At 47.6% G+C, this 24,968-nt stretch overlaps 2 protein-coding genes across 6 annotated transcripts in view; one reads left to right on the top strand and one right to left on the bottom strand.

Moving 5' to 3' along the window:
- Nucleotides 1-2,852: 2,852 nt before the first annotated feature.
- RGS9BP (regulator of G protein signaling 9 binding protein) lies at nt 2,853-5,005 on the bottom strand. The gene has a single exon (XM_057710697.1). The coding sequence runs from the start codon at nt 4,589-4,591 to the stop codon at nt 3,878-3,880; it is 714 nt and encodes a 237-aa protein (XP_057566680.1). The 5' UTR covers nt 4,592-5,005; the 3' UTR covers nt 2,853-3,877.
- Nucleotides 5,006-5,700: 695 nt separating this feature from the next.
- Nucleotides 5,701-24,968, top strand: part of ANKRD27 (ankyrin repeat domain 27) — a 60,734-nt gene continuing 41,466 nt past the window's right edge. For 2 of the 5 annotated variants that reach the window (XM_057710695.1, XM_057710694.1), the window contains exons 1-3: nt 5,725-5,836; nt 6,396-6,558; nt 16,032-16,163. In XM_057710695.1, coding sequence (XP_057566678.1) covers nt 6,532-6,558; nt 16,032-16,163 — 159 coding nt within the window. In that variant the 5' untranslated portion in view covers nt 5,725-5,836; nt 6,396-6,531. The other 3 variants (XM_057710690.1, XM_057710691.1, XM_057710692.1) reach the window with 3 other exon arrangements.

Raw genomic sequence — 24,968 nt, 5'->3', positions numbered from 1 at the left:
ATAAACACTAGGCTTTCTTGGTCTCAGAGTTAGAGTCTGAATTTAAATGTCTACTCTAATTTAAATACTATGAATAAGTAGCGTTTATACAAATTTGCTTTTAAGTCCAGACACTAATTCTGACATGGACTAAAATCACAGTAAGCTTACTTCATTCTGATTTTTAAAATTCATATGGAATTTTACCAACAGACTACTTTTAGACAAACTGTAAGATTCCATTTCCATATGCACCAAAACCAACAATAACAACCCCTCTTCCCAAAACTCCCAAACAAGCAAAATAACCCTTTCCTGTTTAACTGTATTCTGTTAAATGTTTTAAACTCCGGAAGGGAACTTTGAGTTAATCATTCAGAACCTCCCCCTCCCCCCCCCCACCCCATTTCACAGATGAGGGAAGTGAGGCACAGAGAGGTACTTGGAGAGAAAGGCAGAGCCCTGCCCATCACAGCTAGTCTGGCCTTGCAGGAAGAGGCACTCCTCAAAGGAATACGGAGGCCAGTCCTACAGCACTTTTACTTCTCAGGCTGCCTTACAGGCTCACACTTTGGGACTGGCACCCTTAACAAACATTTATTACAGAACAGAGAGCTGGGATCTGAAAAGCAACTGTGTAGCTAAAAATATATCAATGTGCACATTGAAAAGGAAAACGCAGCATAATCAGGGTCCTCATGCAAGCGAGAACTCTCTTTAGCCCAAGCTGCTTTTTAGTCATTCCACAGCACCCATCTCTTACACAGCTTACTGTAAACCTTAGGTAAATCTTGACGTTTATGCTCTAATTTGACTTAAATCCCGTGCGGCATTTAAAAGCATACATTCTTAGAGCACATAGAAAAGAATTTGCCAGGCATTTTTTTTCTTCTACAAACATTATTAAGTGTTTTCTGTTTTTTTTCTAATCGGAATAGTTGAAAGTTCCCATGATAAGTACTTTGACATTCCAAGTTCTTGTCTTCTCAGTATCAGATAAAGCTGTGTTATTTTCCCAAAAGGGAAGCCAGGCATGTTTTCTCTTACAGGTATTTAACTTTACAAGAGATTTATAATAGCACTTTTGAGGTAAAGATCTATCCTTTCACTTGTGCCTTTAATTTAGAAAAGTAGACTCTAACACTGACCATATCATATATACCTTATATTAAATATTTGTAATTTTTTTATCATTTGTATCATGGTATAGGATCATATCAAATATTTTTAGAAAATTAATGACTTTGATATGCAACATTTAAAGTGAATCAGGCTTCTACCAGAAAGCAACTTCTTGAATTATACATAGAAATGAGAGCAGGGAGATATTGTTAGAGGGCAGCCTATTGCCCAAGCAGAAAGTGATTTTGCTTGCATCATATAGCAAAAGTTCTATCAGGCAAAGTTATAACTCCAAATATTACAAATGCTTAACATAGTCAAAGAGTTGTTTAGGTTAACAGGACCACAGGATAAATATATTTATTGTAATTCAGCTTTTTTTTTGGTGTGTGTGTAGTACTTTATCACTAATTTCAGTAAGCAGAGGAGCCTCAGAATCAGGTACACATCTGATTGCACATATAAGTTAATACTCAAGGATCTGCCAAGTGGGTGGAAAGAAAGAAAAAAAAAGAAATTTGCTTGTCCCAATTGCTCTCTACGGATTACACAACTTCTACACTTGATCTTAATCTAAAGGCCAAGAAGCGATGGATTACACAACTTCTGATGGTTATTTAACAGATTCTGCTGTAAGTAGAAGCTAACATAACATTGTAAAGCAACTATGCTCCAATAAAAATTAATTAAAAAATAGATTCTGATGAATCATGAACCAAAACTCCTTGATAAGAACACAGAGTCATAGTTTTAGAGACAGAAGAATACATTTAGGGCTTGGTTTTTAGGGATATTTTCCAACATTGGGTCACAATATGCCCCTGCCACCTCTTACCTGAGAGAGATGAGACTTTAGGGAAAGTGACAGAGATTGCAAGTTGTGTTCCTTGTGGGATGAGGAAGAGGGGAGTTGGAAAACATCTGATGTCATTTCTGAAGGTACCCTGGGAAGGCAGGTGCACAAAGAATTTGACATGGCCCAGTTCAGATTCATCCAGACTGGATGAAGCAGAAAGAGTTCCTTTTATTTGTTGTTGTTAATCGGCTTAAGACTTTATGGGTCTTTTAAAACCATTATCACAGAAATACACAAACAGATCCCGTGCTTTCACTATCTATAGTACTAGAATCTGTGTGCTGAGGAGTGGGAGTGGGTGAATGAGGCTGGGAGGGTGGCCTGAAGTACTGGGTGCCCAGGCAGCACTACTGCTGCTATTTGCTTCTGCCCCTTGGCCCTCCAAACTGCCCTTGTGAAAAACTGCCAGTTCCCTCCTCCTTTCTCACACTTCTGGGATAAAAAAAGAGAAGAAAAAAAAAATTGTATCTCTGGGTTTTATTTCAAATTAGCTTTAGAGTCGAATGCATCTGTTTTCTCAGCCTTACTTCTGCAACAATGCTCTGTCTGGACCACAGGTGGGAGTTTGGTGGCACTGCTCAGGCAAATTCCAGCCTGGGACCTAAGGTGTTTTCCACATTTCCTTATTTATAGCCACAAAGAGGCTAGGGTCACTTAACTTCTGTCATTGACACCAGTGGTTTCAGTAGTTTATGCTATGATCTCCTGCCTTAAGAAGATAGATTTTAAAAATAGATGGAAATGTATGTTTAGCAATCTAAGTATATAAGTAAAAACACTATATATGACTCATTGGCACCCGTATGAATTCGTGGCCAAACGTCCTTTATAAAAAACCAGCTTTGACAGTACACAATGTGGTCATGTGATTTTTCTAACAAACGATTTTTTTTTTAAACCTCCTTAAATTTGAAGTTAAAGCTGTTACGTTCTAACCCAGTCTCAGGGCTAACTGGCTCAAAACCTCTGTGCCCAGTGATGCCACTTGACCCTCCCAGGGGGCAGTGTGAGGGTCAGGGAGCTGTGCAGCTCCCTCCAAAGCCAGCTCTCCTACTGGCCAGCAAGCAAATTCCAAGGGATAGATAGGATTAAGGGCTCCAGAGAGGATTCCCCAAAGGAGGATCAAAAACTCTGGTCTAGTTCTGTAACAAAAATAAGCCCCAGCCAAGGAGAAAGTGCCTGTTTCGCTAGCCTGCGGCCCTTCCCAAAGCTTGCTGCCCCTCCCAGGCTGACTGGGTGGAGCCCTTTTCAATAGGCAAGTGTGTGCAGAAGTGTATAATCCTGTGCCGAAAGCACCTTGCACGAACGTCTATTTGCACACTCTCCTAAACTTAGGCCCCAAAGGATTAAGGTAATAAAAACTGCTTATGTCTTGTTGCAATTTGTTTTCTTGTCCAGGAAACAAAACCAACACACAAACACACACACACACACACACACACACACACACACACCAAAACAGCCCCCCCTTCACACTTAATTTCACCTCACCCTCTTTCCAAACTGTCCCATGCGGAGCCTAGGAATCAACGGCAGGGGTGGGGGGCCCCAAGCTCAGACTCAGTGTAAACACGCCCCAGCAGCACAGGCGGTAACCTATTAACTCGGAGGAATCTCGGGTCACTGTGATTTCTATTAATAGAGGATAAAGCTCCTGCATACATTAGCGGTAATATCCTGGTGGCCGGCGCAAAGTTAACTCCTCCTGGGCCAGCAAGAGGAAGCAAGCCATGTTCTGCCCAGGCAGATGTGTGCTCGAAACGCGCGTATAAACATACACGTACACACACAGGGTTTTAGAATCGCTCCCCTGAAACATGCCAGATCCCACTCCCATCCCTAGTCCTGCCGGTTGCAGGTGTTCTCCGAGAGGTGTCTCCTGGTAGGGAGTGGTGGCGGCGGGGGGCCGTCGAGTATGGGTCAGCTCAGCTTCGCCACGCACACGGCCAAGGCCACAGCCGCCAGCAGCACGGCACTGAAGATGGTGGCGGCCTTGGCCTTGCTCAGGTCGCAGGGCCCGGTGCGCTGTTCTATGGATGCACCGCCCACGGAAGAGACACCGGCGCTGGTGCTGGACAGGAGCTCGGCGCCTGCCGCCTGCCGGGCCTGCACCGTCCAGCGGGGCACGTTGACCTTCATCTCCATATCCTGGATCATCTCGCCCACCTGAAGGATCTCCCGCTCCAGCTGGTGCAGGTCTTCCACGTCGAAGTCGCGCTCAGCCTCGTGCCGCAGGCTGCGGGTGCTCAGCGCGCGGGCCACTACGCCCGCTGCGCCGCCTTCCACGCCGGTGCGCACGAGGGGCCGCCGCGGTGCATGCAGCGGGAACTCGGTGCCCAGGGCCAGCGCACGCCGCATGTCGGCTTCCAGCAGGTCCAGGCAGCCGGAGAAGGCCACCCACAGGCGCTCGAACTCGGCGCGCTCCTCGGGGCCCAGGCCTCTATCGCGCAAGGGGGCTGTCAGCCGGGCGCGGAGGGCCACCGCCAACTCCTGCGCCTTCTGGCGCGTCTTCTGCAGCTCCTCTCGCAGGTTCTGCGAGTCCGCGGAGCCGCCGATGGTGAGCACCAGGCAGTGGTAGCATGCGGTCGCCTTATTGAGCGCGTCCAGTAGCGCCTTGCACTCCTCCTTAGCCATGGCGCTGCTCTCCCGCGCAGCCCTGCCTCCTGCGCCCCTCTCAGCCTCACGCCCTCAGCTCAGCAGGACGCAGCCAGCCCCGACGGCGTCCCCCGGCCGGCAGGCCTGAGCACTCCTCATGGCCTGAGGGGAGCTTGGCGCTGCCGCTGTCTACAGAGCCGCTCAGGATCCACGACGTGCGCTTCCACGCACGCGGCGCGGAGAGAGAGCCCCGTTAGCTATTTCCCGTCCCCTCGCGTCCATCCTCCCCAGGTGCGCTCCTAGTCACACGCCGAATCTCTGCGCGGCCCTCGCCTCCACGGTAGCCACCTGCGAAGCCCGGGTTGCGGTCCCCACCCTCCTCCGGTGCCTTCGCCAGGGCTAGCCGGCCGTGGAGCCGCGCGCTCCGCCTTAGCCGCTGCCAAGGGCGACCAGGTCGGGTTTCTTAGGGTCCGCCCACCCCCGCCCGTCCTCGCTTGGCGCTTCCATCCCTTGGACCAGGGATAGGCGGGGCCGCACGCGGGAGGTCACGTGTAGGTCCCCCATCTCCCCCTCCTCCGCACCCCATTACGGTCTAGAATATTAGCGCTCGGCAGATCCAACCCGCCTCTATTTTATGGAAGGGGAAACTTGAGGCTCAGATAAAAAAGGGGGCGAAGATCACGCCGCGTTCATGCAAGTGAAGGGGCCAGAACCCACGCTACGTCCGTGCAGGTGAAGGGGCTAGAACCCAGGCACTCTGACTCTTAGACCCTGCCAGCGACGGGAGTGGTATGCCTCGTGGGAGTGGTATGCCTCGTAGCACTGGGCACCTCCATCCTCCAAAACGGGCAGTAAAGGGCGGTCTGAGGGGCGGGATGGCTCCCGGATCTCCCCATCCTAGTCCAGCCGGCTTTCCAGCAGCGTTAGCTTGGACCCCACCCCTTGTGTCAGATCTGCTCTCGGCCCCGCCCTCTCCCTTTCCGGGCATGCGCAGTCGGCGGCTCTGGGCTGGCCCCGCCTGAATAGGAAGTGCTGTGCGCTGCCTGAGCCCCACCCGCGGCTGGGCCGACTTGATGATTGCTCTGAGCACGCGTCACTCCAAATAAAGACGGCCTCTCATTGGGCTGACCAGAGGCCTTGAGGCGTAGCTCCGCCCAACGGAGGGCGGGCGGTGGAGCAGATCCGCCGCTTTGGGGTGGTGGGCCCCGAAGTCTGAACCCGGGGGCCGGGAGCTGTCGGCGCGGCTCGGGGAAAGGCGGGGAGTGAAACTATGTAGCCTTTTAAGTAAGTGTCCTCCCTGCTGTCTCCGGCCGCGCCTCCCTTCCCTCGGGACCGGTGCGCCTCCCCGCCTGGAGGCCGGGCGGGGCCCCGGAGCGGGAAGGGGGAGGGGCTCTTTCCTCTCCTGGCCGGCGCCCCAAGCTGGGCTGGCGGTCCCCGCGCGGCCCCCGAGGCCCCGGCCCGTCGCCCGGTGCGCTGCCCCGCCCGCGCTCTCTGGCTCCCGTCCTCAGCCGGGCTGGTTCTGCCCCTCCTGTGTGTGTGCGGGGCGAGGGGTGGGGTTGGCGAAGAATGCGCCCTCTGACCTGCGCGTCTCCAGGACAGGTCAGCAGGGCCGGGATCCCGGGAGCTCAGACTTGGGGGCAGTGGGCAGGGCCGTCGCTCACGGACTGGGTGGCCTCCGCGGTTTAAGGGAGGCCTGGTGGGGCGGGTGGAGGGGAGGGTGTGGGTGGGGAGGCGGAGCCTCGGGCCGGGCTGTTGTGGTCCCCGCGGTGATGTAGGCGCGGGGGGTGGAGAGAGGAGGGAATCCCTGCTAGTCTGCCTCTGATGGGGCGGGGTCTCCTTCCAGCTGGGTAAAGATTAATCCAGGAAAACTGAAGCAACAAGAGGTGTTCCGGAGTCTGGGTCTGTTCACTTCTTTTCGTTGGACGTGGACTGCCTACAGGCGCTCGAGCGAGGCCGTGCTGCTCTGGCCGCCCCTGGAGATGCTGGCGACGTGCAGGGCCACGGGAGTAAGTGGCTTGTCTTCATTGAGAATTTAGGACATTCGGGGAATGAGGGGCAGATAAGACTGTAGGGACTGCTAGTTTGCCATGCGAGCTGGAATTTTCCAGGTCTGTGGATTTTTTGGGAGAGAGGCCCCTATTTTAAGTAATGCACCCTCCCACCAGCCCTAGAGAAGAGCAGCAGATATTAGCAGAATATTTATATTTCCAGGCCGACTTGCGGGGCCTGGTGTTGAGGCAGCTCCCAGTTCAGAGCGCTGGGTTCAGGGCTCTCTCTCACTGAGCAGTCTATCCTTTAATTGGTTGTTTCAGCGCTGGTTTGTAGCCAGGGTTAGGTGGTGCTCTGGCCCTTGGCCATTCTCTGAGGTGGAGGGTCTCAGCCACCTATGGGCCAAATGGGGCGTTGACAGAGGAAGAGTAGTTTTTAGGACAAAATGGGTAGAAGGAGGGAGAGCCCGTCTCTTTGGGGAATTTTGGGGACAGCAGAGGGAAATAAAGCCGCAGAGGTGGGCAGGAGGCCAGGAGTGAGAGGCCCTCCATGCCAAGAAGAGAAGTTGAGAGTCCATCTGGTAGGGAGTGGAGGAGACGTCGAAGAGTCCTGCACAGACCTCAGTGTTAAGATCACTGTGTCTTTCGGGTGGACCGGTTTGCAGTGGATTAGGAGGCAGGGCCTGTAGGCCTCGGAGGGGCAAGTGCAGGATGGGAGCCAGAGCAGATACTTCTTACGAGCCCCAGTGGCAGGAAAGCAGTTGGGGCTCTGAACCTGGGTGGACACCTTGGGTGAGTTCTCCTCACCTTGGCTTGTCCCCTGAAATAATCCCGCCTGGCAGCACTGCTGGGAGAGCAGCAGCAGTGTCAGCACAGGGCCTAGGGTCAGGATCTTGGCTGTGCCGCCTCATGGCTCTTGGACGGTGTTGCCCCCATGAGGGCACTTGCTGGGGCTTTGTTCTTCACATGTCTGCCTCTGTTAGTCTGTCTGTCTGTCTTTCTTCCTTCCTTCCTTCCCTCCGTTCTTTTTTTTTTTTTTAACATTATTTATTTGGTTGCGCTGGGTCTTAGTTGTGGCATACAAACTCTTGGTTGTGGCATGCATGTGGGATCTAGTTCCCCAACCTGGGGCCCCCTGCATTGGGAGCGTGGAGTCTTAACCACTGCACCACCAGGGAAGTCCCCTCTGTTAGTGTTTCTGTCAGGGCTCTACCTCTGTTTATGAAGTGCCAGGATTAAGTTGGTGTCCAGTAACTGCATCCTTTCCTAGAGGAGCAGGGGAATGTAATCATGCGATGATAGATACCAGATCTAGAAAGGATTCAGACCCCAGCAGCTGGATGTGATTTTGTCCTCAGGTTGCTTCCACATCCAAGAGACACTGAGAAGTGCCCCTTGGAGCTCCTGCCCAAGATACTGGTAGGGAGGTGGGTGCTGGTGGCTCCCCGGCAATTACAGGAGCAGGGTGATGGAGTGGCATGATGAGGGGCACTTGTGCTCCTTCAAACTTCCCTGCTCCGTGAGTGGTCAGACCCCTGTTCTAGCTCTGAGGCCTTCTCTCCCACCATGACCCTCCACATTCCAGCAGTCACTATGTTTAGCCAGCTTTGAGCACATTTGTTTTTGGCTTTTTGCCAGTGCCTGCAGAACCCCTCACCCTTCCCTGCATATGGGCAGTGGATTTCCAGCTCCCATGAGAGATGATCCCTCCCTGGGAGCTTGACCTTCTAACACCTCACTATCATTTTGTTCACGTGGACCAGCAGTTACTGCATGCCTGCAGCGAGCCAGGCGGCAAGGCTTCAAAGTGCTTTGAAGAAGAGCTTTGAGAGACATATGGATAGTCCAGACATAGACATTACAGGCCAGAAGGACACAAGTGACTAATACCACACGTTACATCATCAGATTGCTTCTATTTGGTATTAAACATAGATGCATAGAAAGTTTTCCCTTTTTGCCTTTTCTTTCTGAGTCACAAATTAAGCCAGCTGGAGAATATTGGTCACTAGTTAGAAAATACGCCTGGTCAGGGCCCTGGAAGGGCAGGAGCAGTCACAGCAATGAGATTTCGACAGGGAGTGCATCTCTGGGAGGCTCAGAATTTCCTGGGCTGGATTCTGCTGAACCAGACTGCATGCTGTCACCAGATGGTCCCTGACAACCCAGACTCATCCGGGCTGGCAGGACGGTTGAAGACCACAAAACCGCGAGTGTGCACACTGCCTCCTAAAATGCCCAGTACTGGTCTGAGGCCTCACTTGGCACTCTTGTTCAGAGTAACCTCAGATAACTCATGTGCAGGGATATTTGGTATCTCTGACTAACTTCACTGGATTTTCTGTAAATCATCCCATCATTTGCACTTAGGAAGGGGTGGAATTTTTTTTTTTTTAAGAAGTTTTATATGAGGATTCACATACCTTTCTAATTTTACAAGGAAAAGTCAGTTTACATGTTATTTTAAAATATAAAACCAATTCTCACAAGTAAACTTGTCAGATTATTTTAAAGCATGCACCCCTATATAAGAATTCAACTCTGGCAATTAAGCATTATTACATATTTTTAACACTGGGACAGAAAGGTCGAGAACAGTGCTCGACAGAGTTCTCTGAATCCCTACTCCTGGACAAAGGATTCAGTCATTGGCAACCAGAAGACTGATGTCCAAGAGAAAGCAGATGACTTGGATTGAAAAACAGCCGGATCCATCCCATTCCCCAGCAGTGCTTACTTTGAGTCTTGTGTGTTTACACAGTTCATGCATTTGAACTGAATGTTCTGATGCGGCATTCAAGGCCCTTCCCTTCCCTTGCTGCCCATCTCTGACCTGCTCTGTTTGGATTCTTATTATTTCTCACAGCTCATTTTCACATCTAGTCAAAAAAAATTTATTCTTGAGCTTTCTCTGCTCGTCAGGAACCTGTTCCCGCCTCCTGCCCCTTTGGTCCTGCTCTGGTACCTGCCAGGGATGCCTCCCGCACTCCCCACCCCAGCCCCTTCCCTGGTGCTCCCTTCTCTGTCAGTCCTTACCTCTCCTGGCACTGTTCTGTTTTTGTTTTTGTTGAACTCTTCTTGCTTCCCAGTTAGGTGGTTAGTTCCTCCATCAGAGCCTACCCTTGTCCCCTCCATCTTGGGGGCAGGGGTGTTGGTGCTCTGCCAGCATCTTGTCCGAGGAGCAAGGAGGAGTGTCCCTTCCCAGCTTTAGTCTGATCTTGTCGCATCCTGTTTCTCATGTGGTTTTTATCTAAGGCATCTTTACTTTTGTGCTTTGCCCTGTAGAACCAACTGTGTCAGGAACCAGGGAGAATTTTGTTTTCTTGTGACTCTGTCCCAGCAAAATTATATTATCCAGTTGTTCTGGTGGGGACACATAAAATGATTATCTGGGCTCCAGTAATAATTGAATTCGGCAATTCAAATACCTGAATGACTGCAGAGCGGAGGCCTGCGAATGGATTATATGTAGCCATTTTCATGCTAGGCTCTTCTCCCTAAGAGGATTTGCAGGGAGCTCAGGGGCCTTCTTCCCCAGTCCCCAGGAGGGCCTGCAGCCAAGACAGCTCAGGCTGGACCAGACAGAGGGAATTTGATGCTGAGCCTGTGTGGCTGTCTGTCATGAGGACTTTTCCTTTAGGAGAAATGAAGTGTGTAGTCTGTGCATCTGTGGCTCATGAAATAACCCCTAATCCAGGCACAGTTATTTTACATGATGAATGTAGTGGTTAAAGGGACGGGTGTTAGAATAAATCCTAACATCTGTCTAACCTAGAGTTGGCCGGCTGACCCTCAGTTTCTTCATCTGTGACATGGGGCTAATGATACCTATGGTTATTGTGAGTATTAGTTATAGTTAATTATCTGCAGTTATTGTGAGCATTAAAATGAGATGAGGATGTATAGAAGTTATAACAGTGTCTGGACCAAGGATGCTTTCAAATGGTGGCTGTTTTTAACGTTAAGTGTAAGGAATAGAGTTCATAATGCGCTTATGCATACTGTTCTGGTGTTTTCCCAAAGAGGCGTTTTGGAATACTGTAACATAATGAGAAAGTAGTTCAGTTTTTCACTCATATTTCATTCATCTGATTGTATCAAGGATGTTTACTTGATGATCTTTAATAGTTGCTAATTTTCTACTTTTAATGAAGAGAAGAGGGCTCAGGCTCAAGTTCAGAGCCTTTGGCAGGCAGTGGTATCTAGCCAGGTTTTAAATAATGTCAGTTGGCTTTATCACTTTTAATTTTAAGATGATCTTAATGGGAAGTGATACTGTTTTTCCATTTAAAGTAGTAATAAAATTTCTTTTTAAAATAAATTTTAAATGGGAGTAGATATTTAAAGGAAAAGGTCAAACATCAATAGTAGGGCCAACTGTGTACAACCGTGCAGATTATTTATTGCACAGGTGTCCTGCCTGTGGGAGGAGAGGTGTTGGCAAACTAGGCTGATGTATAGCCTATGAGCTGCTTACTGCTGTACCTACTGGGAAGATGGGTGCCTTTCTGTAATTCTCACAAAGGCACCATGTGGGCTAGCAGAAAGTGGTGGTACACTGGTGTGCAATATGGCAAAAATAGTGAAGGTAGCATGTAAATGGGAATCCTTCAAGACAGGTTTTCATATTCTCCATTGTGTAGACTGAGATGGAGGCTCAGAGAAGTGACATCACATGGCTAAAACTCTGACTCCTTTTTCTATGCCCATTTTTCATATTCCTCTCTCATAGTTCAGTAAAACCACACTGATGTATGGTAAGGGGAGCAGACTAGGGGCATTGGAGGCCCCATTCACAACAGGAGTAAGTCTATACAGAATATGTGAATAATATCTAATAAAAGTTGTATATGATCTATGGTCTTTAATGGGGAAAATTTAATTGGAGGACATAAAAGAGTATGAAGGTAGAAAGACATATCATGGATGATAAGTTTCATTATTATAAAGATGTTGACTCTCCAGTCCATACATTTAGTACAGTTCCAATAAAAATCCCAATAGGAATTTTCATGGAATTGATAAGCTCTTCATGTGATATTGTAAAGAATTAGGAATAACCAAATAATTTTGGAGAACAAGGGGAGAGGTCTTCCTCTATGAGATGTTAAGGTTTATTGTGAAGCTGTAGTCATGTAAATGAATGTGGTCTAGCCCTTCCGTGTCCAATGTAGTAGCTACTAGTCATGTGGCTATTAAGCACTTGAAATGAGGCTACTATGAATTAAAGAGTAAAATACACATCAGATTTTGAAGACTTAGTAGAGGTAAAAAGAATGTAAAATATGTCAATAATTTTCAAGTATTGATCACGTTGAAAATATATTTTGGCTATATTAAGGTAAATAAAATCTAAATTTAAGTTCACCTTTTTAAAATATGGGTACTAGGAAATTTTAAATAACATATGTTATTTTGCATAATGTATATGTAATTACATTTCTTGCATAAATCTGTTGGATGGTGCTGGTCAAGACCATTGAAACAGAATAGAGCCCAGAAAAAGGCCGGATATACATGGGAACTTGGATTATGACAAAAGAAGCATTATCAGCTAGTGTGAAAGGGATAAAATATATAAAAGATGATGATGGGACAGTTGGCTTATGCTATGGACTGAAGGTTTGTGTCCCCCTCCCCCGCCCCCTACCAACCCAAATTCATACATTGAAGCCCTAATCCTTCACGTGATGGTATTTGGAGATGGGGCTTTGGGATCTAATTGGGGTTAGATTAAATCATGAAGGCGGGGATCTCGTGATGGAATTAGAGGCCTTCCAGAAAGAGGAAGGGTCAGGAGAACTCTTTCTCTGCCCTGTGAGGATATAGTGAGAAGGTGGTGATCTACAATCCAGGAAGTGGGCTCTTACCAAGAACCAAATCTGCTAGCATTGATTTTGGACTTCCCAGCCTCCAGAACTGTGAGGAGTAAATATTTGATGTTTAAGCCCCCCAGTCTATTGTATTTGGTTATAAGAGCCCAAGCAGACTAAGACAGCTTACCTTCAGAAAAAAATTAAATTAGGTGCCCGGTTTATAGCATATATAAAAATAAAGATGAATTAAAGGCCTAAAAATGAAAAACTTTAAGAGTCTTAGAAATTACAGGGACTATTTTTGTGGCCTTGGAGTTGGAAAAGATGTGGTTTCAGGTAGCCTTTGCTGCATAACCAACCAGCTCCCAAATTAGTGACTGAAAACTGCTACGATTTATTATTTTCTATTAATCTTTGGGCTGCCAAGGTGGTTCTTCTGCTAGTCTCACCTGGGCTCGCTCGTGTGGTTGCATTCAGCTGGTGGGTTGGCTGTCCTCCCTGGACTACCTATGCCTCTTTCTCCCCCCATGGGCTTTCATCCCGTGGGCTTCTCCATTGCATGGTGGTCTCAGGGTGCCAAATGAATGAGGGTGAAGTCTGCAAGGCCTCTTGAGGCTGACACTCAGAAATCACGGAGCATCAATTCTGTCTGTTCGTTGGTTAAAGCAAGTCACAGGGAGGGCTCAAATTCAAGGGGAGGGGAAATAGGCTCCAACTTCTCATAGGGTGAATGGTGAAGTCAGTTTACAAAGGAGCATGCGAAGGTGATAGCATTTCCTTAGATTCCCAAAAGCACTGACCAGTAAAGGCAAAGGCGGACAAGTTCAACTACATTAAAATCAAACACTTTTATTTCTGAAAACATCCATTTGGAAAAATGAAGAGCCTAGTCACAGATCGGGAGAAAATATTTGCAACATCTTTTAGTGTCCAGATATATAAAGAACTACCAATCATAAGGAAAAGGTCAAGACCCCGTTAGAAAAGTGGTCAAAAGACATATGGAACATAAGGAAATGATGTTGAACTTCATTAGAGAAATGGAAATTAGAAACAGCAAAATACTGTTCTATACTCAGACTGGCAGAAATGAGCTAGTCTGATGATACCAAGATGCGTCGGCTAGGATGTGATATGAGGAAGGGAAGTGCTCATGGACTTTGCATGGAGGTTGGAAGTGGTCCAGCGTCATCAGCATCTGGTGAAGGTGCAGGTGGATGCACGCCACAGTGCCCCTCCTAGCGGCATTCCTGGGTATGTGCTCCAGGAACACATAAGGGTAGAAGACTGTTCATTTCAGTGTTGATTGTAATTCTGAAAATGTGGAAGCAGCTTAAGTATAGAATATTAGATAAGTAAATAGTGTCATGTTCACTGAGTGCTGTAGAGCAGAAGTTAGTGAATGAACGGGAGCTTCATGCATCATCATGGATAGAACTTGAAAACATGATGTTGATTGAAAAGGGTATGTTCCAAACTACTTATGGTGTGATACCACTTATGTGGATTTTCTTTTCATTTTTTCTTTATTGATGGCATATAGAAGTGCAATAGATTATTTTATCAATTTTGTATCCAGTAGTATTCTAAGCATGTTTATGAATCCCAATGTTTTATGTATTTTTCTTGCCTTGTTTTGCTGAGATCAACAGTCTTGAATGAAACAGTGATAGCAAGAAACCTTGGAATGAAATTGAGTTATGTGTAGTGAGGTGGATGGACCTAGAGTCTGTCATGCAGAGTGAAGTTAGCCAGAAAGAGAAAAACAAATACTGTATGCTAATGCATGTATATAGAATCTAAAAAAACGGTACTGATGAACCCAGTGACAGGGCAAGAATAAAGTTGCAGATGTAGAGAACGGACTTGAGGACACGGGGCGGAATGGGGGAGGGGAAGCTGGGATGAAATGAGAGAGTAGCACTGACATATATACACTACCAAATGTAAAATACATGGCGAGTGGGAAGCTGCTGAACAGCACAGGGAGATCAGCTCGATGATTGGTGATGACTTAGAGGGGTGGGATAGGGAGGATGGGAAGGAGGCTCAAGAGGGAGGGGATATGGTGATATATGTATCAATACAGCTGATTCACTTTGTTGTGCAGCAGAAACTGGCACAAAAGTGTAAAGCAATTATACTCCAATAACGATCTGAAAAAAAGAATGACCAACTTTATAATTATTGAAAAAAAAAGAAGCCTGGTTTTGTGCCATTGTATTTCAAAATTAAGTATAATGTTTTCTATAGGGTTTTTTAAAAAAATACATCTTTATTGGAGTATAATTGCTTTACACTGTTGTGTTAATTTCTGCTGTACAACAAGGTGAATCAGCTGTATGTATACATATATCCCCATATCCCCTCCCTCTGAGCCTCCCTCCCACCCTCCCTATCCCATCCCTCTAGGTCTTCACAAAGCACCGAGTTGATCTCCCTGTGCTGTTCAGCAGCTTCCCACTAGCCATCTATTTTACGTTTGGTAGTGTGTATATATACGTTGATTTTGAAGCCCATAAAACAAGATTTGATATTATTTGTTAATACATGAGTATTAAAGGAGTAGAAACGTGAGCAAGAAGGATACATAAACAACTTTAGGATAGTGGTTGCCTCGGAAACGGGAGGAGAGAGTGGGGTGGGGAGGGGCATATGGGGCCTCCAGTCTACTCTGGTATACTTTATTTCTGAAGAGAAAATCTGAGGCAAATATGGCAAAGTGGTAAGATCTGGTAATTCTGGGTGGTAGGGTAGCATTATTACTCTACTTTTCTGTATGCTTAAAATATTTCATTAAACATATGCATATCTTTAAAATGTCATAATCTGGGTCATGCGGGATTTTCTAAAAATAACCATTTTATAAAGAAGATGTGGCACATATATACAATGGGATATTACTCAGCCATGAAAAGGAACAAAATTGAGCTATCTGTAGTGAGGTGGATGGACCTAGAGTCTGTCATACAGAGTGAAGTAAATCAGAAAGAGAAAAACAAATACCGTATGCTAATGCATATATATGGAATCTAGAAAAATGGTACTGATGCACGTAGTGGCAGGAACAGAGACAGATATAGAGAATGGACTTGAGGACATGGGGCGGTGGGCAGGGCGGTGGCGGGAATGGGGAAGGGGAAGCTGGGACGTAGTGAGAGAGTGGCATTGACATATATACACTACCAAATGTAAAATAGATGGCTAGTGGGAAGCTGCTGCAGAGCACAGGGAGATCAGCTTGATGTTTTGTGAAGACCTAAAGGGGTGGGACAGGGAGGGTGGGAGGGAGGCTCAAGAGGGAGAGGATGTAGGGATATATGCATACATATAGCTGATTCACTTTGTTGTACAGCAGAAACTAACATGATACTGTAAAGCAATTATATTCCAATAAAGATGAAAAAATTTAAAAAAATAAAAATAACCATTTTTTACTTTTGCAGTAACTTGGAATGCAACAAGATTTTCTGAACATAATTTATACCTTTAACCTGTAGAAAAAGCCATCTTGGAATTGGTGGGTTATCTTTGATCTTTCCTGATGGCATGTTAGGTCTGTAGTGTAGAGTATTATGTGTCAGGGATGCTTTTTAGAAATTGTTAGAGCAGGACTTTTATGAGTTATGTCAGTCTGAAAATGATCACCTACTGCTCTTTCCTCTCTCGTCCCAGGAGACTCACTCTGCCCCATCTGAAATCCATATGGCTCTGTATGATGAGGACCTCCTGAAAAACCCCTTCTATCTGGCTCTTCAAAAGTGGCGTCCTGACTTGTGCAACAAGGTGGCCCAAACCCATGGCATTGTAAGTACATCAATCCCGAGGGTGATCCTTCTCCACTAGGCATGGACTGAGCCGTGCTGACAAGATCACAAGTATGGTAGACTTCAGTTAAGTTCAGAGGGAGTCAGGCACAGACCTGCTCAGTGCAGCAAGCCCCATACTATGCTCGGTGTGTGAAAGAGCAGAGAGGGACCGCCCCGAGCAGCTTCCTCCAGGCAGCCTCCTGGGACTGCACCAGCCCAGGGTGTAATCCTTTCTCTGAACTCTCAGCCCCTGTTGTCACTGGTCTTACGGTATTCACCTCTGTCTCTCTTGTTTCTATGTTGACCAGGAGGGCTTCTCCAGGGCAGAAATCATATTTCTCGTTGTCTGTGAGATGGGTGCTCACTCCCATAGAATAAGGGAACGTGTGAACACACGCCTATGTTGCCTTCAAAAGCATTTCCTAAAGAAAAAGAGCTGAGAGAAGTTTTGTAATAGAGGCCACAACCTCCGAAGCCTAAAGGGGTAGCCAGGTAACAGGAGCAAGAGAAGAGAAGAAACCATATTCTGTTGGTGGGCCGTCTGCTGCCTGGAGGAGGGCGGGCCCCACACTGCAGGTCTTTCCAGTTCCCAAGCTGTGAACTTGGTGGGCATCTTACTTGCAAACTATGGGACACAGCAAGCCGGGTGCCTTTGTGCCACCTGTCTGACCCAGGGCCTCTTCTTTTCCTGCATTGTCCTCTTTTCTTTTAAAGCCTTTTTTAAAAAATTAATTAATTAATTAATTTATTGGTCGCCTTGGGTCTTCCTTGCTGTGTGCAGGCTTTCTCTAGTTGTGGTGAATGGGGGCTACTCTCTGTTGTGGTGTACGGGCTTCTCATTGTAGTAGCTTCTCTTGTTGCAGAGAACAGGCTCTAGAGAACAGGCTCTAGAGCGCAGGCTCAGTAGTTGTGGTGCCCACGCTTAGTTGCTCCGCAGCCTGTGGGATCTTCCTGGAGCAGGGATTGAACCCGTGTCCCTTGCATTGGCAGGCGGAGTCTTAACCACTGTGCCACCAGGGAAGTCCCTGTCCTCTTTTCTTCTCCTGCTTGCCAAGTGATACGATCTTAGGTGTGTCACGCGGCTGAGGATTTGAACCAAAGGAGAAATCACTTCACTCCGGTTTCTCTGCAGACTTGGAACGGGCTTTTCCCCATACCCAGTCCAACCCTCTGCCATCAGAAGCCTGCTTTTTCTCAAGTCCCTTCCTGTTTTTATGATGGGTTTTGTGACTAATATCTTTTTCCCAGAATTTTTTTACTTTGGATTTTAGAAGTCATAAACTTCATTATAAAAAAATTGGAGAATACAGCTGTTTCCAAGGAAGAAAATAAAAAACTCATAAAGCTCACCAGAGGCATTTGCTGCCATCCAGTCATTTCACAGTAGCTATTAAAGGCTGCTCTGTGCCAGGTGCTACGTTTAATGCGGGGGATTCAGCCAAAAATGTGAACAGGGATCACAACCTTTACCCTCATGGAGCTGAAATTCTAGTAGGAGAGACGGTCACCCTCTGGGTAAATATTTGCTCATTATGGAAAGTATCACCGAGAAAAAGTACAGGATGCAAAGCCATCATGTTAACTGGGAGGGCCTGACCGAATTTGGGAAATACTTCCTTCCCAGCTTTGTTCTATGATAGTTAAAAAAACTATTGTCTAGATAAGAGGTCTGTTTTCATATGTAACTTTCTCTTTTTAAAATGCCACCCTGTGGACCGCTCTTCTTTCTCAGGAAGACCTGGGGGACCCATCTGTCTTGGTCAGCACTGTGTTGCCAGCACATAGCACAGTTCCTGTTGCCCAGTAGGTAGTGAAATCTCACTTGAGCTCACTTTAGCAAAAGGAGAATTTGGAATAAGGACTTTGTCATCTTGGTCACCTTCCTTTCAGGTACAACGAGGCACGGGAGATACTTCTTAAGCTGTGTCATCTCGAGTTCCCAGTGGTGCCCTAGGCCCCTTATTCCAGCTCTCCCTGAGATCCACGGGGGGCTGCGTGGGCCCCACATAGGGCAGCACTGGATTTCCTGCCTTCCTTGGCCTCGTTCAGTGGACTCGAGAATCAGCGAGGCCAAGTCCTCAGCGCAGGTCCGCTGTGGGAAGGAGCTAGCTGTCACAGTCCTGCTCAGCCTGGCCAGGTGTTGATAACCAGCTCCGGCCACCTGTTGGCAGTGTGATGGAGCCCCGGCTCACCCCTGTCAGATCTATCATAGTGCTCCTTCCGTGTCTGTTGCTTGAATGAAAAACGTCCCAGTGGCCTCCAGAAGAGCACTCATCTTTTCTGCCACCTCTGAGGGACCCACGAGGCCTCTGCAGGTGAATGCTGAGTTTCCTTCCATGGGGCTTGGTCACTGGTCCAAGTGTGACAACCCCTGAATCTGCCCTGAGGATTTGAGTCCTTTACTGGGCTCTGAGAATGCGAAGCCCCCACTTTTAAACATGTGTATCCCCAGGGTTAACTGCCCTTCCCCCTGCAAGCCAAGCTCTCAGGCCCACTCATCCTCATATGACAGCTGAGGGTGCAGGCTGGCTGTTCCCCTCACCTGCCCCAGCCCTTCCTCCAGTCTGACTTCCCTTCCCGAGCCTTCCTTTGGTGGGGCATCCAGGCAGCCACCCCCTGCCACCGTGTGCCTGTCTGGCTGGGCAGTGGAAGCTCTTCTCCCAGTGTTGCCTCTAATTCCAGTCCCAGGGGCCTGTGACACGCACACACTGCTTCTCATAGTCACCCTGTTCTTGTGACCATCCAGCTGTTATGTAGTGTGGCTTCTTCAGAGCCGGCTGGGCAGGCCTGCTGCACCCCTAGGGCTCTTGTCCACGGGGCATCGGGCGAAAGTTCTCTAGGTTTCCCTGCTCGACTGGAGGTGGGTCCATTTCCCTTAGGAAAAACAAAACAGACAAAAAGGAGATTGTTTGGTCCTTTTATTGTGGCCCTCTAATAATGGGATACGCAGGCTTCTGAGGGCTAGCCTGGGAGCCTAGCAGCATGGCTTCCAAGTTCCAGAGAACTGACTTTCAAGTTAATACCTATACAGCTCAGCTAGGGGCAGTGACGTCCGTATTCCTGTTCTTAGGATTTGTTTAGTACAGATCCGTGCGTCAAACATTGAACACCTTGGCACTGTGCTGGGTTTGCAGGGTTACACGGGTGAATGGGGAACACAGCATACCTTCAGGGAGTTCCAGAAACAGGCCATTTGTAGCGCAGAGGGAAGTATGAGTATTAGAACAGAAGTCGTCATGGACTCCTGTGGAGTGCCTGACCCCACCTGGGGAGGAGGCAGGAGGGTACCCTGGAATGGGTGTGACTGATGCTGATTCTTGCTGTTTTTCTTTTTTCTTTTCTTTCTTTCTTTTTTTTTTAATAAATTATTTATTTATTTATCTATTTATTTATTGGCTGCATTTGGTCTTCGTTGCTGTACACAGGCTTTCTCTAGTTGTGGCAAGAAGGAACTACTCTTTGTTGCGGTGCACAGGCTTCTCATTGTGGTGGCTTCTCTTGTTGCGGAGCACGGTTCTAGGTGCGCAGGCTTCAGTAGTTGTGGCACACGGGCTCAATAGTTGTGGCTCACGGGCTCTAGAGCGCAGGCCCAATAGTTGTGGCGCATGGGCTTCGTTGCTCCACGGCATGTGGGATCTTCCTGGAGCAGGGCTCGAACCTGTGTCCCCTGCATTGGCAGGCGGGTTCTTAGCCACTGCGCCACCAGGGAAGTCCCTCTTTAATGACTATTATTTATTTAAACTTTTTTTTTTCGGTATAAAGGGGCTATAATAAAAAGTTTTATCAGTAAGCTCCTAACTGAATAGGTCCCTAACTCATGGTCTACTCGATCACCCTAAACTTTGAGTCTTCCATACCGGCTGTTAAAACTCCATGACCTCTGTTCCAGAAGCAGTCTGAAGCTCCCTCTTGCAAGAGCCCCCTAAGCACCTGACCCTGCCTTCTGCGGGCGGCTTCATAACTGCTCCACCCCAATCTTCCGTGGCTGGCTTCCTCACCCTGGTCTCAGTAGGACCCTGGCGGAGACGGACTGGGCCACAGAGAGCCAGCGCTGGCTTCTCCTTGCAATGAAGCGCTCCGGGCAGCATCGTCTGCCTGAAAACTTTGGGGGAGTCCCTGTTCACTCAACAAACATCGATTGGCACCTACTATATGGCGAGCAGTGTGCTTGGTCATGGGGACTCACTGCAGCAGAAGCCGGTCATGCCTTATTCAAGTTAAGGAGGCAGAGAAGGTGTGTGTAAACAGGTGCAGCGAGTGCAGTCACAGTTGTGGGGGGGGCGGGAGGGGGTGGTGTCTCTGAAGCACCTCGGATGTTCCTGGTCCCTCGGAGGCCCTTCCTCGTTTAGGACTATGTGACTCTTTCATCCGTTGAGCTGGAGTGGGGCAATCACTTGACCTGCGTCTGGGCACGAAACACCCGTTAGGCCTGGTTCGTGCTGTCCCCTGGCCTGGGGACAACCCTAAGTTCTCCAGGATCTTCTGTTCACGGCTGCCTTGAGGCTCTCTTGGAGCCTTGAAACTGTTTCTCAGTTCTGGCGCCAACCTGAGGGGCTTCCTGTTTCTTTCGTTAAGTTTCTTTTTTTTTAACATTTAAAATTATTATGTTTTTCTCCCCCTGTGTCTGACTGCACATCTGCTACCACCAAGCCCATTCTCATGTCAGGACCTTTGCACATGCTTTCTGATAAAAACGTTCTTCCCTTTGTGCTTTACTTGGTGGTTCCTTCTCTTCATCCTTCCCTTGCCCAAATGCGGCTTCCTCAGAGACCTCCCAAACCACCTGACCTGAGTTAGCTAACCCTCGCCCCACTCCAGGCATGCCCTGTCCTGATATTCTGCTTTATTTTTTGCATAGAACTTACTGGTATATGGAATATGTATTTTATTGTTCAAAAATCTGTATCCGCCACTTGGAGTGTAATGTCCATGAGGACAGATCACCGTGTCTCCAACAGTGCCCAGTGTCATGGGTATCAAATGAAGAAAAAAACAGGAAAACCAATCTCAAATTTTAATAATTAATTGAATAAAGTTGGCTATCTGAAAATTTTAAAAAATTATTGTGTTTAATTTAAGACACGTACAAGTGGAAGGTATCATACAACGCCCCCCACGCCCCCATCACTCAGCCTCCACAGTGCCCGGCTCGGATGCCAGCATATCTCACTTCTACCCCCGCTGCCCTCTCCCCTCAGCCAGGGGATCATTTTGAAGCAAATTCCAGAAATTTATATAAGATCGTCGTGTGACTTCATCTGTAAAGATGTAGGAATGTAGTTTTAAATGATAAGGACCTTAATAAAAAACATAGTCACATACCATTATCATAGCTAAAATATTCCTCCATAACTCTTCACTGTTGTCAAATGTCTAGTCACTGTCCAGTTTTCCTAAATCGTCTCATGATTTTTTTTGTTTTTTTTCCAGCTGGTTTGTTTAAATCAGAATCCAAAGGAGACCCACACATTATTTTGGATTGATAGGCCTTAAAAAAAAATCAAAGTATAGTTGATTTACAGTATTGTGTTAGTTTCAGGTGTACAGCAAAGTGATTGAGTTACATATATATATGTATTTTTTTGGGTTCTTTGGCATTATAGGTTTTAACAAGGCACTGAATATAGTTCCCTGTGCTATACAGTAAATCCTTGTTGCTTGATATGCCTTTTAAGTCTCTCTTTTTCTCCTAACTTTATTGAGCTAAACTTTGAGAAGAGCAGCTAAACTGTACCTACTCAGTACGTAACACTGGATCCGTGTTGACATGTGTGCAGACTTGTGAAGCCACCGCCACAGTCTGTCTTTTTAGCTGTATTCCCCACTTTCCTCGTTTTCCCTCTTTTCTTGCAATTCCACGTATCCAGGTCGTTCATCCTGTAGAGTTTCCTGCCTTCTGGCTCTTGCCGGTTTCAGTCCTGTGGTGTTCACCATGGTCCTCAGGTCACTGTATTTCCTGAGTTAAGTCTAGCTCTGGGTCTGGCTCAGTCTTGATTTTTTGCAGAAGGGCAAGGCTGCTTGATAAACAGTGGTCCTCTTCCATCAACGAGGGCCTCCCTTTTCTGCTCTGAGGAATCCGAGTGTCCCTCACGGGGAGAGAGGCCGTGCTGCTCTTTTTGACCTGTCTGAGGAAGCTCCTGATAACAGTTTCTCTTCAAGGCCCCAGAGTTTCATGGTGTCTTCGCAGGGGAAAATCCTGCAGGTGCTAAGCTGTGCTGCCTGCTCCTAGCACTGGCCTCCAGGAGACAGCAGGGTGGGGAGTGGTCAGAGGGGCTTCAATTTGAGTTCTGGCTCTGTCACTTACTGTCTGCGTGCCCCTGGATAAGTTGCTGAACTCTCTTGAACCTCAGTTTCCTTGTCTGTACGATGGGGATAGTGCAGAAGCCGCTTGCTTTGTGCCAGGCTGCTTTAGGAGCTGGGGCCCTGAGGGACTTCAGTGCCTTGGTTGCCTTCTTCTAGGTGCACGTGAGTCTGAGAGATTCCTGTTTAATGTGAGTCCCTGGGGCAAGCACAGATCCACGTGTGGTTGCCAGGGCAGCTCCTTCCCTCTGCTGCATCAAGCAGAGAAGCTAACGCCTGGTCAGCATGGGACCAAAATTCACATTTCAGGGTGAACCTGCCCCACAGACAGAATCTGGCACTCAAGATATCTCTGGTAGAGGTGGCAGCCTGCCATAGGAAACTGTATTTCTGTGGCTGGTATTACAAACTATGATCACAGTTGGACTTAAAAAAGCATAGAAAAAAATGGGAAGGAAACTATCTTAAGTGTGCTGCATTTATCATTCAGGTAGTGGGATTCTGCGTAATTTTGTAGCTTCCTTTTCTGTTCTTTTTTTTTTTTTTTTAGTTTAGTTTTGGCTGCGTTGGGTCCTCGTTGCTGCTCATGGGTTTTCTCTAGTTGCGGTGATGGGGGCTACTCTTCGTTGCGGTGTGCGGACTTCTCATTGCAGTGGCTTCTCTTGTTGTGGAGCATGGGCTTTAGGTGCTCTGGCTTCAGTAGTTGTGGCACTCGGACTCAGTAGTTGTGGCTTGTGGGCTCTAGAGCACAGGCTCAGTAGTTGTGGCTCATGGGCTTAGTTGCTCCGCGACATGTGGGACCTTCCCGGACCAGGGCTCGAATCTGTGTCCCCTGCATGGGCAGGTGAATTCTTAACCACTGCGCCACCAGGGAAGTCCCACTTTCCTGTTCTTTCCAAACTATCCTTTCTTTATCTGGAATCGTTCCTGAGCCTGCTGAGGATAGAGGGGACACCTGGGGAAGCTGTGGGGAGGGGCCTAGCAGGGTGGGAGTGAGCCACCACTCTGAGCCCCCTGGATGGAAGGAGAAGTGTGCCGCCTCCCTTGGCCGGGTGGGAACCCCGGCTTCCATCACAGCGACAACAGCTCAGCTGCTGCCACTTTAGCTAGTGACACCAGGGGTTCTCTCTGCCAGCCTGTCCCCACGGCAGTTCCAGCTGGAGCATCTTTGGATACATCCTGTTCCGCTGAAGTTGTAAACGACACATCTCTTTAGTAGTCACCCTGATTTTTTTTTTCTAGGTGTTAGTACCCTGCAAAGGAAGCCTGTCAACCAGCGTTCAGTCTACTTGTCAGTTTGAGTCCTATATTTTGATCCCAGTGGAAGAACACTTTCAGACCTTAAATGGAAAGGTATTCTTTCGTTTCTTGTGGGTCAATCAGGGCCACTCACTCAGTGTTTGGGGGTGGGGGGAGGGGAGAGAATCTTGCTTCTCACCCTTTCACAGCTACATTACATGATGGCTTTGCCACCACAGCAGCCCTGCTACCTTTGAGGGAAGAGGAGCCAGCCGTGGGGAGCGGGGTCCTGGCTGCGGCTGGGAGGAGAGGCAGGGCTGGGCACCTCTCCCTCAGCCCATGGGGCTTCTACTGGGCAGTCGGGGAATCACTGGGATACCTCCTCAGAGAGGCCCTGTCGGAGCAAGCTCTTTATCCCAGTGCCCTTGGGTTCAGGGATGAATTTCTAATCTTTTATGTTTTGAAATCATCTCAAACCTATGGAAAGTTTCAGAAACGAACAGAGAACTCTCGCATACCTTTCCCCCAGATTGGTCAACTGTTAGCGTTTTGGCTACATCTGCTCTATCTCCCCACCCCTGTCTGTCTGTCTGTCTGTCTGTCTGTCTGTCTGTCTGTCTGTCTGTCTATCTATCTATCTATCTATCTATCTATCTATCTATCTATCTATCTAATCTGCTCTATCTCCCCACCCCTATCTATCTATCTATCTATCTATCTATCTATCTATCTATCTATCTATCTATCTATCTACCTACCTACCTACCCATCCATCCATCCATCCATCCATCCAGCTACACACACACACATTATTACTTTTTCTGAACCTTTTTCGGAAAGAGTGAGAGTAAGTTGCAGACACCATGTCCTTTTGCTTTAAAACAATGTGTATTTCCTGCGTAATACAGCCTAGTGACCACACTCAGAATATTTAACATTGATAGAAGGCTCTTCTCCAACATGCTGTCCTTAAACAAATTGTGCTAATTGTAATATCCTTTTATAGCAAAAAAAAAAAAAAAAAAGATCTATTGATGTTTTTAGATCCAGATCATGTCTGGGATGATGCAGTGTATTCAGTTGTTAGTCTTTTCCATTTCCTTCCATTTGGACCAGTTCCTCAGTCTGTGTCTTTCAGGACATTGACATTTTCATCTGGCTTTGTAGCCCCTCCCTCCATGTGGGCTTCTCTGATATTTCCCACGGTTAGATTGCAGTTATGCATTTTCGGTAGGAACGCCTCGGAAGGGTGTGTCATCTCTCT

The sequence above is a fragment of the Hippopotamus amphibius genome, chromosome 16 (genome assembly GCF_030028045.1).
Source record: "Hippopotamus amphibius kiboko isolate mHipAmp2 chromosome 16, mHipAmp2.hap2, whole genome shotgun sequence".
In the NCBI taxonomy this organism is placed as follows: domain Eukaryota; kingdom Metazoa; phylum Chordata; class Mammalia; order Artiodactyla; family Hippopotamidae; genus Hippopotamus; species Hippopotamus amphibius.
Note: the sequence above shows the minus strand (reverse complement) of the source record. Positions and strands in the feature narration are given on the sequence as shown.

Coding starts and splice junctions, on each gene's coding strand:
- RGS9BP (XM_057710697.1), bottom strand. CDS start 4,591: ATGGCTAAGGAGGAGTGCAAGGCGCTACTGGACGCGCTCAATAAGGCG.